Source organism: Xenopus laevis, chromosome 3L (assembly GCF_017654675.1).
Source record: "Xenopus laevis strain J_2021 chromosome 3L, Xenopus_laevis_v10.1, whole genome shotgun sequence".
In the NCBI taxonomy this organism is placed as follows: domain Eukaryota; kingdom Metazoa; phylum Chordata; class Amphibia; order Anura; family Pipidae; genus Xenopus; species Xenopus laevis.
In genome coordinates, this window is record NC_054375.1 from 103,141,213 (window position 1) to 103,158,172 (window position 16,960).

The 16,960-nt window shown below is 35.7% G+C and overlaps 1 protein-coding gene across 8 annotated transcripts in view; it reads right to left on the reverse strand.

Annotated features, from left to right (window-relative positions):
- tjp1.S (tight junction protein 1 S homeolog) overlaps positions 1–16,960 on the reverse strand; it is a 247,470-nt gene that overhangs the window by 15,313 nt on the left and 215,197 nt on the right. For 6 of the 8 annotated variants that reach the window (XM_041586747.1, XM_041586744.1, XM_041586743.1 and 3 more), the window contains 14 exons: positions 14,445–14,587; positions 11,286–11,391; positions 10,668–10,818; positions 9,039–9,147; positions 8,690–8,909; positions 7,868–8,052; positions 7,196–7,291; positions 6,240–6,322; positions 5,123–5,333; positions 4,643–4,743; positions 3,889–4,227; positions 2,434–2,682; positions 922–1,812; positions 718–812 (listed from right to left, as the gene is read on the reverse strand). In XM_041586747.1, the coding sequence (XP_041442681.1) occupies positions 718–812; positions 922–1,812; positions 2,434–2,682; positions 3,889–4,227; positions 4,643–4,743; positions 5,123–5,333; positions 6,240–6,322; positions 7,196–7,291; positions 7,868–8,052; positions 8,690–8,909; positions 9,039–9,147; positions 10,668–10,818; positions 11,286–11,391; positions 14,445–14,587 (2,979 nt within the window). The remainder of the gene's footprint in view (positions 1–717; positions 813–921; positions 1,813–2,433; positions 2,683–3,888; positions 4,228–4,642; positions 4,744–5,122; positions 5,334–6,239; positions 6,323–7,195; positions 7,292–7,867; positions 8,053–8,689; positions 8,910–9,038; positions 9,148–10,667; positions 10,819–11,285; positions 11,392–14,444; positions 14,588–16,960) is intronic. The other 2 variants (XM_041586751.1, XM_041586748.1) reach the window with 1 other exon arrangement.

Here is a 16,960-nt window from a genome sequence, read left to right on the forward strand (position 1 = left end):
AGGTGGGCAATAAACATACATGAAGCAAGAAAAGAATACATTTTAGGGATGGACAAAAAAAGGCAACTAAAAACTCTGTGTTGAAGTCTCAAAATACTGTTCAGAAGAGTGGGAATGCAGCTGCCTTCCTGCAGAGAACAGTGGGAATGCTACGGAGTGAGAATCAACATGTGAAAAGCACATGAGCATCAACAAGCAAACATCCACCCAAAAAATGCTCAGGTATATACTTGACAAAATTTCTCATTCACTAACATTAACAGCAATAACAGGCATATGGGTGGCACTGTTCTCTGCTGGACGGCAGGTGAATTCTTAACACAGGGTGCTAGCAGTCAAAACACACGGATGATATAGTTCTAAGTATATATATATATATATATATATATATATATATATATATATATATATATATATATATATATATATATATATATATATATATATATATATATATATATATATATATATATATATATATATATATATATATATATATAAATAAAACCATGCAGCATTCAAACTATTCATTATATTTCTTAACTCACACTGATGTTATCCAAATATTAAAATGTTATATGTGAGTGTAGAATTAATCTTATAACAGAAATTCCCATTGTGATGACACAGATTCCTCTAACACTTAAAAAAGAAAAAGAACTCAGTGAGTTGAACTTTTATTTTCATATATATCCCAAGGTTTTTTTTGTTACATACCTATAAGTTGCCTTGTCCTGCTCATAATGAGAAATGGAGGCAGCCTTTGGAGCATTAACTTGATTAAGTATAGGTTTAGGTGCAACGTCTGGGGCCTGGAAAAAAACGTTTTCTGAAATTACTCAATAGCTTTCATTTTAATGAACATTAAAGAGACCATCCCACTGAATGGATTGTGTAATGGTCTTAGCAACAATTACATACCTTAACAAGAGTGGAATCATTCATATCCTTGTTCTTTTCACCTTGAGTAGAACGTTTGTTCTCAAACATTTTCACTCTAGTAAGTACAGACTGTGGCTTCATAGCTGGATCATCGTCTTCAGCTGCAGAAGGAATGGCAGGAGCAGGGGCAGGGAAAGGTTTAGAGCTTGTTGAAAGGAGCTCTGGCTTACTCGGAGCAGGTGGAGGTGGCATTGGTTCCGTTCTAGGAGATGTATCATACTGTCCTGGCTTTGTGTTAAATACCTGGGAAGGACTATGTTCATAACCTCTTATGTGTTGATCAAAATACGGCTTTGTATCAGAAGACTTTGATGTTGGCACAGAAGGAATGGTTTGAGGTTCAGGTTTGTAACGCATATGCATATCATAATCTACTGATGGTGCGTCTTCATAATGTACTTGGGTTGGTTTGTAGTTTTGGGATGGGCGGGGGCGATTGTCAAAAGCAACAGGAGGTGGCTCCTCCAATCTAGGCTGCTGGGGAAAGTAATTATGCTCAAGGTTTTCATCAGAGTGTTGTCTGATATTGAAGTCCCTATTACGTTTACCATCAAATGGTGGTCTCTGGGGAAATGATTGCTTGTCATCATAATAACCCCACTGTTCATCGTATGTAGGCACATGATCGTCGTAATTTATTCGAGCATCGTAATTGTGGGGAAACTGATCTACATAATCTGATGTAGAATCATAGCGATAAGACTGGTCATATTCTCTATTCAGTGGTTTCTCTGCATACGCTGGCATGCCATCATACTTTAAATTAGACTCTTTTTCATGTCTTTGAATTTGATGGCCAGGTACTTGCTGCTTCATCAAATAATTTTGTCTAGGATTCTCTTCCATTGCATAAGTCTCTTTTCTATAAACCTGCAAGAACAGATTTACATTTTGTAACGGAAGAATGCAAGATATCTTTATTGATTAAAGCTAGAGGGACCAACCCCAAGATGGCATTTTTCGTGCACAATTACCATGCTTTAAAAATCAGAAGGGTGAAGTTTCACAAAAGTTCTATTCATTTTATAATTATGGGTTATTGTAAAACTTTTTCAATACCTGTTATATCAGTTGATACTACTCAGTTGTGTACTTTATTGACTTGTATCGTCTCAGGTATTTGTTCACACAAATATTTGTCAATACACAAAAGACCATTTTAAGAAATCAGTAATATAGTATGCATGCAGAATTCCCAAGCCATGCAAGAAAAGGGAAATGCTGAAGCAGTGTAGTAGTTTCCAATGATTTAGATGCAGCATAGTGAAATGCTCCAAATAATAGATTTATGTCATCCAAGTGCTGCATAACACGTTGGTGCTTTATAAAGGATTATAAGTATTGTTACTTGAAAGCCAGTAACCAAGTGCAGCAATGCATTAATGTAACTCCAGTAATTCAATGCTTAAAAGGAAAAAGTGTTAAAGTAAGAAAAGTTGCAACTATAACTAAAAGAAGAACAAAGGTGGTGCAGCAAAGTAGTACAGGTACCTTTGCTGAGTCAATTTGGACTGGTAAAGATGAAGGTTCTTGGTCTCTTAGTATAATATGAGCTGTCTCATTGCTTGGTGATCTCAAGGGGCCACCCTGTGCTTGATAAGAGCTGTAAGGGGCAAGGTTGGGATCCTCCAATCGAACATTATTTAGTTTTACCGTGGGATTAACAGCAGCAGTTGAAGTTGTAAGGTTTGTTTCAGACGACACAGAAAGGTAAGGGGCTGCAGGTAAGGCATCTGCTTTCTGTAGAGTGTTTAAAATAGTTTGTTCATTTAAAATCAATTATTAAACAGATGCAGCACAAAGACTACATTCACCTAAATATGTAGTAGATTATATGAATATATCAACAATAACACAAAAAAATGAAAATGTTTTAATGGAATGACAGAAAGTTTTACCCTGCACTGGTAAAATGGTGTGTTTGCTTCATAAAGACTACTATAGTTTATGTGCTGTGTAACCATAGGGGCAGTCATTCAAGCACAGGTACACAGTAGGTACTGTATACTACAGAGCTTCTGTAATCTGCTGTCTCACCTGTACCTTTTCCAGCTTGAATGGCTGCCCCCATGGCTACACAGCAGCTTGTTTATATAAACTATACTAATCTTTCTGAAGCAAAAACAACAGTTGTACCAGTCCAGCACAACAAATATACATTTTCATTACTTTAAAACACTTTCATTTTTTCCTGTTATTGTTCCTTTAATTTGCTATTCTGAATATGTTATGAACACTTAAAAGGGCAACATCAAACCTTGTTTTGAACTCAGGAGTCAGCAGTCCTGAACAAAAATCCTGAAACCCTCTAGCTTGTGGGTAATGGCACGCATCACGATTTCAGGTATTTTTCTCACAAAAAGAATTTGGTGCCTAAACACATTGTGCCTAAAAGAACTGAATTTGCTCTTCATGGCAACTGTCCTATAGGGCAATAGGAGGCATTTTTAGGTGCTTTGGTGCTGGATGTCTGGGCTTTTACAAAAAAAACAAAAAAAAAACAAAATACATTGTGGCCAACATTCCCAAAATCATTCTTTTTTAAACACTTACAAAACACTTCTGGAATGAATGCCAAAGAGTAGTTGGAGGAACACCAATTTGCTGCTTTCGATACTCATGACAAATCTCAATCCTTATCTCCAACTATGCTACAAAGTAAGGCTGGCCATAAATAAATAATAGGCCGTAGAGGAGGAGGGGCTTGACACTAAATAAGTCTAATGAAGGGCCAAGGCTTTAACAGCACACTGAGAAGCTCTGCACACCCTTATAGAAATATGGTGTCCTTTTTCCGGTCCTAGACAAAGTGGCAGCTGTAACAAGAATGCCTTCGCTTTCTTTTATCTACACGTTTCTTGTCTTTTATCTTCAACAGGAAAAACCTGTAATTTAGACAACTCCATCAGCTATTTATCTTACATGCAAACATGTAAAGTAGCTTACCTGTTGAGAAGGTACATTTTTATACCCAGGAGAATCTGTTCTAAGGATTGGCTGAGGTGGATATGTTGGGTATGCTGGGTTTTCTTGCATCTCTGATGTGTCTTCTCTGACTGGTTCAGAAGATCGTGTGATTGCAGATTCTGGTGGAGTCCCAGCCTCATCATTAAGTGTCTCATCCAGGTCCTGGTCAGTATAAGCCCCTCCTTCAGTGTCTGTGTCTTCATAGTCTGATGTGTGCCTACTATCAGTGCTATACATTGAATATTCACTACCTGGTGCTGATAGGTAGGAAAGACGGTCGTCATGCAAATCAAGGTCATCATCTGTGCCACCTTCTGCCTGCACCGAATGAATGCAAGTTAGACCAAGTTAGTACTTCTAAACTAGTGTTCTGGAGACCTTGCTGGAGAGGTCAGACTTTAAAATTAACTTGTAAACCTATTTCTTTTATGAGAAGTAACATCAAACATGATTTTCGATTGGCACAGGGGTAAAAAGAAATATCTTTTTTAAAACATTTCAAGGATTTTTTCCTTATCTTTTTGTGTTTAATTAGCCCAAAAAGGAAAAAAAAAAAAAAACTTGTAAAATATGCATCAGTTGTACTGAGCATTACATCTAAATCAAAGGCCAGCTTAGCAGGATCAATTGCAGCTTCTTTAAAAAGTGAATTCCAGGCACTGCATTTTAGTGAGTATGCTGAAAACACTGCCACAAACCCATGCACTGAAGTAATATTTGAAAAAAATCTTACTTTGCCCTCTGAGACCCACACTAGTTGGTTCTGTTGCTGTTGTACTCCCTCTTTAAGGCCTCCATACCAGCCATCATTCATGGAATTGAGATTAATTGTAGCTGTAATAAATGATACACATACAACTTACTGGACAAATGTTTTGACCGTCACATTACACAGATTTTCAGTACAATTATTCATATCTGGTGCAACTTCACTATCTTGTCATTTTTAGTTTATGCTCCTTTAGGGCACTTGGTGGTTAAGTTAAATGCAGTGTGTATAAAACTCATAGCCTGTACTTTTTGTTCATTGTGAACATACCCTTATTCTTTGCATAGAACCCCGTGATAATATTTTCTTTTTAAACATGCTGGTACAAAATATTGCAAATACCTGTGATGCCCTTGCACTTTAAAGTCTGTTATGTTATAATTTGATACATACAATCTTTTAGACAACTATTTCCACTCAGAACAGAACCACATCTGAACTTACTTGTGAAAAGATGGTGATTGTTTTTGCGTAGTTTGTGTGAACGTTCGAATAGTTTTCTGGCACTTTTGCGTGATTCTGGACATAATCTTGTTCTCAGTGTTTTCACACCTTGTTTAGAGTCTGGGTTAAGAAACACTACTATTGGATACCATTGTGCATAATTCAATCGGTCCACAGCGTTTGGAGTCACATCAAGAAGAGCATGTTTATCCTGTAGAAGCATAAATAAATAAATGAAATTTAGCACAGCAAGTCTCTTTCATTTGGTTTGCATTGAAATGAATGCACCAGTTAGATTTAAATGGCAGAAATACTTGTAGTCCGTCACTTGAAATACAGACCATTTTGTACAGCAGAATTACTCCTACTATGGTCCTAACCCTTTAGAAAGAAATGGATTCCATTGTTTTATGTTCATAGCTTAGAATAATGACATAGGTAAGGTATACTCTGAAGCAGTGTAGCAGTTATATGGAGAGGTCATAATGTGAGCACACTTAGATTTCTTGCAACTAAGAAAGAGAGAATATGACTCATGTCCAGAGAATGGTTTGGAACTACAAACTGGAATGCTTACACCCCATGGGTAAGAAAGCAAGTCATTTTTCTGAAGTGACGATTTTCATAGTATGCTTCTGAAAGGGCACTGCCATGCTTATATTATTGTATTTTTTGGACATCTCCCATGTGCTCACTAAAAAGGACATTGTACTCTATGTTATTAGACTTTAATCTTTTGTATTTCAGTTGGCGGACTGGAAGACCTGGGAATAAAGTGCCTAAATACTTTGTTTTTATATTGTCTGTTTTTAAATTGTCTGATTAATATTTAAGTATATGTTCAAAACAAAGCCAATATCAAGTTAATCATGACAGTCAACTTAATCCTGGATTCATTTATGTAGGTATAAATATCCACTTGTACACCAGTCTAAATCTGATATGGCCTTTATCTAATATGGCTGTTGAATTTGACATGTTTAGGCCTATTCCGCTTTAACACTGGCTTTATTTTTGCTAGTTAACATGTTATGCGGTTCTGTGCAAAATCCAGACACTATATAAATCATCTACATGCATAAAATTATTGTTAATTCTTTTTCAGTAGACCACTCACCCGATCAATAATCTGTTTAATAGTATGAAGACGGATAATTCCAGAGCTGCGCTGGTCAGTACCTGCATCTCTTGGTTCACTTCCTGAAAAACAAAACACATTAAACTGTAAATGTATTTGTAACAACCACTTTCCAGAACAAGAGGTTATATTGTTTAAAATAAGAATAAATCTAGTCTGCAAAGTCCTAACTATTCACTTAAATATGGAGCAAGTCTCATTACTACACATGTTTTCATCAACAGTTTGTTGTATAAGAATGGGCATGGGTAAACATCAGGCAGCTGGATGGATGCACAGATATAGCCTACTTTGGATGTAACTTTTTTTCGTAAATTAAGCTGATCACAATAGTAAAAAAAAAAGCTTTTATTTGTAAATAAGGGAGTGCTTTGCTATGCATAACTCCCCACAACTTCAACGACATACAGGGTTCTTTTGCATCTAGTGACTAAATACAGATTAGGTTTGACATCCATATCTAAACATTTTTTTTAAAATACTGTGTGATCTAGTTCCAGCAAAATGGTAAAATAATCTTCTCTTATAGTGCATTTTATTTATTGCTTGTATATTGGAGGTTGTTAGGTGCTACTGAACAAGAGCTCACATGCCAGTTGTTTAATGCAATCTGGTCATGGGTTTAAATTGCACTGTCTTCTGTGATAACTGGTCAGATTCCCCCAAATTCATTTTGTGTGTGTGACCAACAGTAGATATTAAACAGGCAGTTTCCTCCATCCATTTTCCTACCTTTTAACTTTTGTCTGGGGAAAAACCTGGCGGTAGTGTATTTATAAGCCTGGAAACTTATAGAATGAATTTAAACGTCTTTGCAATCACAAGGGCAACATAGGATTAATATTAACTATTAAAATAATATAAGGTTTATTATGGTAATATAAACAGCTAACATGAAGCTCTTAGTAAAGACAGTAGCTTAATAATAAACTTACTTGCTACTTCATAAATATCTGGTTCTTCTCTTGCCAACTTTTCTCTTGCAACATCGGCTATTGGGCCAAAAATAACCACAGGCCTGAGAAATCCAGCTGCAAAAAAATATTTCTGGTCAGAGGGAAAATAAAGAAAAGATGGAATAGAAACCTACAAATGAACCTGGTCATCACAGTATAAAATCATATTTATCGTCAACGTCCCTGTGTAAAATGTATAATGAAGCAATTTAATTCTTAAAGAATCAGATGAAAGTTGAGTGTAGGACTGGCCATATCGGGATGACTTTGGGCAGTTTGATTATATTGCAATATATGGACAAAACAATCCCTGTTTTATTTAAAGGGTAAGGCATTCTTTTTAGTAGCTCATGGCACAATAAATATATATATATATATATATATATATATATATATATATATATATATATATATATATATATATATATATATATATATATATATATATATATATATATATATATATATATATATATGTGTAGCTTTAACCAGTTACTAATAATTTTGAATCGTTTAATGCTCAATAAAAGCATGCTTACATGTTTTCAGTGCTGCAGTCTCATTTTTACTGATGTGTAGCTGCCAAAATAACTACTAACAATAAAATCTACACAACAAATTTAAATTTAAGACAGTTGTAAAAAAGGCAACCTTCTCTCAAGACGACTCTTTCATAAGCAGGGAACTTTGTTTGAACAGGTTGCGCAGAAAGATCTTCTCTGCTTTTTCGTAGATTTCGCTTAGAACTGCGAAGGCCACGGAATCTCCAGAAGTCTGCACGATCTCCACCAGCAGTTTTAGGAAGAGTGTACTGTACACTAGCCAGTTGTTCAGCCCTGCAAAAAATCAGTACAACAAAAACATCTAGTTTGGTATGATGACTAACCCAGGGCTTGGATACATGCAACACGTTAATCTTTTGTATGTATATGAACAGGATCTCAATAGAACATGCAGAGTTGTAACTAAGTTACAGCTGGAGGGCATAGGATGCTAGTTCTTGGTCTAAGCAAATACAGGCACTTATAGTTTTATATTGGCTTTATTTAAAGGACAACATGCGCCCTTTTCAAAATTTAGTGAATAGGGTCTGGGCTGAACATTATTTTTGCATGTTGTTTTAGTTACAAAAAAAAGTATGGGTTTTATTTTTTAGCTAAACAAGAAAACTGCAGATATCATGTTTGGTCCTTGTGAGGTAAATAATTACATTACCTCTGCATAATGGACTTCTGTTTATCAGTACACTGGTAATCTATTTATCTACCTTGCAAGGACCAAAGATGGAGTTGCTTCAAGAAATAAAAAACAGATTTTTTTAAATTAAAACAGAGAATAAATTTTGTACAACACAAAAGCATAACATTAAGAACTCTAGTATTCATACAGCTAACGTTTACAAGAACACAAAAGAGACCTGTAATACTAAACATGCAAAGTTAAAATTTTGGTGTTTGAATTCTACCCATTTACCTATTTTTGTTGGGAATTATCCCTCTTTCCACCTCCTTGTGATTTCTACCAATTCTTATAGCCAACCATGATCCAAGCTTCCCATTGTAAAGAGTATCCACAACTCGAAAGACCTCTCCTTTGTTGAAACTTAATCCATATTGTGATTCTTTCTCATATTCAAAGTGAGTTCTTATATAAAATGAATCCCCAACATCTGACTCAACAATCCGGCGATACACTGGAAAGACAAAAATGGTAAATTCTTAACTTCGGAGTGAAAATATGTATCTTACAAATTATATAATTGTTTTATAATGGAAACAAAGATTTTCATATTCAAAATCTAACGTATGGGGAACAAACTTACCATCCTTTTTTTTCTGAGCAAGAATAGTAACCTCTTCTCCTTTGGGCAGATCAAGCAGGAACAGCACTGCTTCTTCCCTAATTATATTGGTGAAATCCACATTGTTAACCTAAAATTAAAATTTGCATTTAGTTTGAGTGACATTTTTATGTGCAAGGGTCATTAGATAACAGACTAAAGCAAAATATGATTTATTTTTCTTGCTAGGCACAACAAGGGTACTTCCATCTCTGAGACATTATTAGTTATTGCGTTAACAATGCAAGCAATATAGACCCATTCAATGCAGTGGGGGTGGACTCCGCGCTTGGTGGTGGAAAATGCTTAGTGGCAGCACCTATCGAAAAATCAGGACCCACTTGTCCTTATGTGAGAAAGGATTCATTAAGCAAAGATAAAAGTGCGCTTCTAAGGTTTGACAATTCCTAAAAGAAAGAGAGGGTGCCAATAGTGTATTCAACTTTAGAACAAATGTCTGTGATCTAAATAAGCCTACTCACATTCGCTGGAGGCAATGCTTCGGAGAGAGCGCCTGCAAAGAGAATCTGATACTCTCCAGGTTATTCGTCTTATGATTTCCAGCTTGTAAGTATAATCTATATGCGGGCCATCGGCGGATGTTCCCTTTAATACTTCACCTTTTTAGTCAGCAGGTCCATTCACTACTCCAGAGCAGAGGAAGTCAGTGCACACAATTGTTGGTTAACCTACTGAATGTGAGTAGGCTTAGATCATGGCCGTTTGTCCGAAAGTTTAATACACTATTGGCACCCTCTTTCTTTTAGGAATTGTCAAGCCTTAGCAGCACGCTTTTATCTTTGCTTAATTAATATAGACCCATTACACCCTGAGGCTAATGTCACCAGGTATTTTCCCTGGTAATGGAGAAAATGTAATTACTGGCCAATTTCGCTCCATGACATTAATGGAATTCATGTGTCATTGTGAACATAAGGACGATTTTGACTCTGTGTGCACAGCTGTATTCATGCCAAAAGCTGTCCTTGTATGTGCACTGACAGATAGGTAACATAGCATAGTGTACAGAGCACACGAGGCAACTAGTGTTGCAGGTAACAACCTGCTCGTTTATTATGCGGTGATGCAACGTTTCGGGGACACTCCCCTTCGTCAAGTGTCCCCGAAACGTTGCATCACCGCATAATAAACAAGCAGGTTGTTCCCTGCAACGCTAGTTGCCTCGTGTGCCGATATCTTTCTTCTATTACTATTTGAGATTTTATACATACAGGGCTACAGGGTCTCCCAATCAGATAAATACAGACAATAGTGTTTTTAAATAAAGCTCCCCACAGAGAAGATACAGTGCATCTATTTATGGAATATTATATAATAAAAAAGTAAAAGTAAATACTACCCTGTGCTGGGTCTATTTTAACAATGAATAACTAACATTTCTGCTCTAAATAATGGTAGGTGAAATTACACTTACTGCAAAGTTTAACACAATATTAAAACTTAAACAGAGTAACTTAGGTCACCCTTAGTGTCATATTCATGAGCATCCTTTATGTTTTTTCCAATTAAATTTCTATTTAGCACTTTTATTAATGCATATAGCATAACAGCAGAACAGAAAAATCTTAATAAACATTTACTGCTACTTACTCTGAGTATCTGATCCCCTTCTTCCAAACCTTCTTTTGCAGCAGGGCTGTCGTCTAATACACCAGCGACAAAAATTCCAACATCATTACCACCGGCCAAACGAAGGCCTACACTGTCTCCTTTCCTGAACTTCACCAGTTTCATGCTCGGCCTCCAAAAAAACAGAAGTACATTTAGAGAGGAACAAACATCTAAATGCAAAGTTAGTAATATTTAAGGCATTGGCAACATTTTTAGAAAATACACACTGACTAAAAAAAAAAACCATGACATGCTACACCAAAAAATAACACTAATAAAACATTATGAATTTCTCTATAAGCCAAATAGATTTGCTCTCAAATGTCATCGTGGGTTTAGGTTTACTCCAAAAAATGTTTTAAAGATTACACTTGGGGTAGGGCTACAGGCCTATCAACTCGGAAGGGCAACTAGATCATACAGTGGTAATTTCCCTCAGTCAATGAAGAAAGAGGATGACTGTCCCGAGATATGTGAACCATAAAATTCAAAGCATTTATTCTTGGAAAATTGGAAGGATTCCTTCAAACAGTATTAAACACCAATCAATATCCTTTAAGGTGGTTTCAAACGTTGCTAACAATAAGGGTGCATTACCGAAGCATGCCATCTTCCTGTGTAGAATTGGGAAAAGGGCCATCAGATGGGCTGACTGGCAAATCCACATCTGGTTGTCCTGGCTGGGCATATACTGGCTTTGGTTCTGTAAAGTTTAAAGAAATTAAAAATATAAAAGATAGGCTTGCACAACATTATATAAAAAAAGGATTAAACAACCCCCAATCCAGCTTCTACCATTAAGGAATTCACCAGGCCCTCATAAGGGACCCAAATCTATTATTATGTGTGGAGCATTTAATTGCTCCACTAAAAACAGAGGATCAGCACATTGGTTAAAAACCCCTTTATCCCACACACCAGAGCCCATCTGCCTGCTTCAAGCTCACAATGGCATATATGATGTACAGTTATGGGATCCATTATCTAGAAACCAGTTATCCTGAACCTACTGAATTATGGGAAGGTCACCTCCCACATACTCTTTTTATCCAAATAATGCAAATTTTTAAAAGCTATTTCACTTTTCTTTGTAATAATAAAACAATCCCTTGTACTTGAGCCAAACTAACATAAAATTAATCCTTATGGGAGGCAAAACCAGCCTACAGGGCTTATTTAATGTATAAATATTTTTTTAGTAGACTTAAGATGTGGAAAGATCCGTTATCCAGAAAACCCCAGGTCCTGAGCATTCTGGATAACAGTTTCCATACCTGTACTAAGTCAGAAGATTAGTTGTGACATCACTGAACTCATTTTGTACTGTATATATTTTAGATTATTTAGTGTTGTTTATTATAATGATATACAGTCATAGGATAGATCTATTCTCCAGAAAGCTATATTAATATATATTATCATTTCTCATTAGGCAAAATATTTTAATTTTGTCAACAGTCCTAACTTTTTAAATTGTTTTTAATGATTTCCTGTAATAATAAAATGGTTTGTTTTACTTGATGGTATCTAAGCAACATAAATCCATATTGGTGGCAAAACATTCCTATTAAAGTTTTAAATTTGAAATGTTTTTTTCCAGTAGATTTAAAGGATGAGTAACATCAATTTTTTTTATTAAAAAATGTGTTAGTGTTGAACGAAAAAAAGCCACAGCCATATTAAACTTTTAAGTCTTCATGAAGAAATAACTTACTGAAACTCCTCTTCAGAAAAGGCGACATGGCGGCGCTTGATTTGCCCTCCCTGGCTATCTCCTATAATGAAAGCAGGGAGGAGAAATCGAGCGCCGCACGATGGGATCGCCGGATCGTCTTTTCTGAAGAGGAGCGCAAGCGGAGTTTTGGTAAGTTATTTCTTAATAAAGACTTAGCGATTTAAAAGTTTAATATGTCTGTGTTTTTTTTTCCATTCTACACTAACACATTTTTTTAATAAAAAAAATTTATGTTACTGGTTCTTTAAGGCACGATGTTCCAATTTAGAGAAACCTCAGGACACAATAATTTCAGATAATCTATCCCACACCTGTGTTTCACTCTACAGATTAACTTTTAAAAAAAACTCAGATTTGATTCACCTCATTACATTTGCATTTATCTTAGTTGTAAATAAATTTCTAGTGTTATAAAAATTAAACTCTGCTGCCCCAATTTTACACCACTTCCCTAGAATTACTCTTCCAGTGTAATCAAGTTATCATTCAAAAAAGTGGAATTAAGAATTTGAGAGTAAACATGAGGGATAAAGAATTCGAAAGATAAAAAATTAAAGGATGAAAGCAGCAAGTGGAAAATAGAGCAAAAATGCAAACAAATCCAGAACATAAACAATGGTAATAACAAAATTTGAAGTTATAAAATATGAAACAGGTTTACCAGCTCTCTAGAAAATCCAGGGACCCATCTAGCAAATCCATCTAGCACTGATCATAACTTAATTATGATGCTATCCATGCATACATGCAACACACATTCATTAGGTGAGCACCTGAATTTTCAAGTGATCTGGTAACCCTAACTTGGAAGGGAAAATTAAAACAAATAACATTGTAAATAAAATTTAAAAAAGATACAAAGTAAAATAACATAAGACACAAGGTTATATTTCATATATTTCCAGTTCAATAACCAAGTTGTATTTGATAGTACAGGAATGGGAACCCTTATCCTTATCCTGAAATCTGTTATCCAGAAAACGCCAAATTATGGGAAGGCCATCTCTTATTCAGACCTAAAGGGATTCTGTCATGATTTTTATGGTGTTGTTTTTATTTCTAAATTACACTGTGTACATTACAAATAATTCACTCTACTATATAAAATGTAATTCCTAACCCAAAAAGTGTATTTATTTAGTTTTAATATTGGTGTGTAGCCATTTCAGGTCATGTGCTTTCAGAAAGAGCCAGTGCTGCACTATGACAGGCTATTGTTTCTTTTACTCAATTTTACTGGAGGAGTCGCAGTGGGACCTGGATTTTTACTATTGAGTGCTGTTCTTATATCTACCAGGGAGCTGTTAACTTGTGTTAGGGAGCTGCTACTCCAACTTGCAGTACAGCAGTAAAGAGTGACTGAAGTTAATCAGTGTACAAGTCACATTACTGGGGCAGCAGGGAAACTGACAATATGTCTAGCCCCATGTCAGATTTAAAAATTAAATATATAAAAAAAAAACAGTTTGCTCTTTTGAAAAATGGATTTCAGTGCAGAAGTCTGCTGGAGCAGTGCTGTTAATGATGCATTTTGGAAAAGAAACATGTTTTCCCGTGACAGTATAACTTTAAGGTATGAAAGATCCCTTATCTGGAAAAAAAATGCAGGTCCCAAGCATTCCAGACAACAGGTCCTTTTCCTGTAACTAATAATTTATGCTGGTGCCACTGAAGGATGTTTGTTAATATAAATTGGTTTGTAACTAATCTGTTAACAGCAGTTAAAAAATACTGTTTATACTGCCAATTTCACATTGTGTGTTTCTGCCGGTGAAGAAAAAATCTGTAGGTAAAACAATGGCATCTTTCTGTCAAAGTGCACACAGTGTAGACTGCAGCCTTGAAGAGGCCAACAAACATTTTTCAGGCTGCAATCTATTAGCTGTTATTGATGTCACTATCTAAAGACTTGGGGTGGTACTGGTGTTTTATGCAGCAGTAGAAAAATAAGTGTGACATTAAACTCTAACATTTGCAGATATTCATTACAAAGTCTAAATAGAGTTAAAGAAAAAAATAACCTGGAAGAGGAGGTGTTTGTTTATCCGCCTTTTCTAATAAAGGTTCTTCTGCAGTTCGGGAAACAGGTACACTATTTACATTCTTAACGGGAGTAGATATCGCACCAGGTTTCGAAACTCTCTCATCTTCTCGACTTCGACTACTGTGGATGGGAAGAAAGGAGTGGTTTACATAACTGCAGTTCAGTACAGTGTTTATTTGTTTAAAAGCTATAATAAAGATTTTAAAGGAACACTTAAAGGGCAACTATAAATTTATCGCCAAACAGCAACTTGCATAAATCGACATATTCAGATATCCTTACATAAAGAAGTATTCATCAAGTGTATGCTGATGATATCCAAATATATTTATTTATCATTCGCTTCTCCACGTGGACAAATGAATGTCATTTCAAACTGAACTGAATAAAAACTGAACTGATTAACTACTACTGAAGGAAAGTACATTAGCCGTTTCAGCTCAGCATTTTGTCTTGAGGTTCTGACTTAATGTCTTATTATGTTAACACATTAACCACACAAAACCGGTCACTTCTTACTACACAATATTGTATATTTAAACAATAGCAGTGTTTCTGAAGCAAACAGCAGTTTTAACAGGGCAACAATACATTACATATTCATTACTTTAAAACACTTTAATTTTTGATGTCACTGTTCCTTTAAGTCTCTGTTCTTGGCCAGCTCCTGTTCCTCTCAGAGCCAACGCTTGCTCTCACCACACACTTCTAATGCTGTTTCTAGCCTTGAACTTTCTCTCTTGCTGCTCCTTACATTTGAAATGCCATTGTAAAGTTATGTTGAAACTAGGGATTCAGTTTGGGATTTCCGAATCCTTGTGCCTGGCAGAACCAAATCCTAATTTGCATATAAAAATTAGGGGCGGGTAGGGAAATCATGTGACTTTTTTGTCACAAAAGAAGAATTTTTTCCACTTTTTCCTTTCCGGCCTCTAATTTGCATATGCAAATATTCGGCGAAATAGGGTATTCGGTGCATCCCTTGTTGAAACAAGAGGGTAATATTTCCCCTTAAAGGCTGGTCACTTATTTTAAATTTAGCCACTGCTCCTGGTCATAACAAGGGAAAATAGACTAAAGGATGACACACACAGCTGAGTTTATTTTTACTCTACATGTAATATAGCAATAACAGGATGGTGACATCTGCCAATCATCTGTCTTTTAACTACAGTTGTCATGGTTACCCATGTCTCTGCATATAAATGTTTGTACTGCTGTGATCCTGGAAGGACAACATGTAACCTTGTTATTCATTATTAACAATAATCACAGGAAATACGGTCCCAAAAAGATAAGGAATTTCTCGTCAGTCAATGTGAGTATAGAACAGGTCTGTGCCAAGAGATAATACTGGCAAATTTTTAAACATGGGTGGAACAGCTTTGTTTTGTCCTTTTGCAGTGGTAAATATATGTTATGAGAAATGAACACTGTTAATGGCTCAGTGCAGTTAAAAAAGAACCAATTTTAGAGTAGACTCTTTACTGGCAGGTTGCTCTATGACCAGTTATACATACATAGCTCCACATTATTAACACATATACAGTTTTGACCTTAATATGAGTGAACAAGGAAGCTTCACATGATACAAAACCTGTACCCTGACTAACCTTAGTGCTTTACTTTGAAAAAACACAAAGCTTGAAAGGAACACAAGATCGAAAGTAAACTATAGGAACCATATTACTTGTAAGAACCATTTCCCAAACCCACCCCCCCTTAGGCTCATAGTGTAAAATGGAGGTATATGGCCCTATAAATACAGGCAATATTTCCAACAAATGTTGAACCCATCTAAATTAGTCTTCTACTTGACCACCACCTGAAAGAATAATTCTTCTCAGTCTTGTTCCAACCTATGCCTGTAAGACGCTACTCACAAACGCATGTTTGCTGCTTTTAATGACCCAGAAGCCTAAAAGCTATAATCTGTTTGACTTGTATAGTCTGCTCATCACCAAAGTCTAAAATATAGCAGGGTAAAATAAGGATCACAGAGATGCTGCTTTCAACTTCGATTTACAAATAACTTTAAAACCAATGAAAATCTTTAATGAACGTAGATTTGAAATGTGTTGAGAATTAAATTTTATTTTTATGCTGCAGAAACAGTTTTTGGGTGGAACACCAATTTCAATGTGTGAAAGAAGTAGGGTCCTTGCTATGCCTATGAGTAGGTGCCCACTCCAGGTACGAAACACGTCAGGCTTACATATGTCCTAAAAAAGATTTTTTTAATTTTATGACATACTTTTGGCTACTACTTTACTATTGGATGATCTCTTCCTAATATTTGAATGCTGTATACACTATAGGGTCCTTACTGGCCTATTTATAATGCTTTCCAACATACTACTGGCATCTTCAGGACATAACAGAGCCTGTGTTCCATACTCTTGGATGAATCCAACTAAATAAAATGGGATGTGATATTAGATGGCTAAACGTGGCATAATACATCTTTTTTAAATATTCAAGTAGTAGGCATAT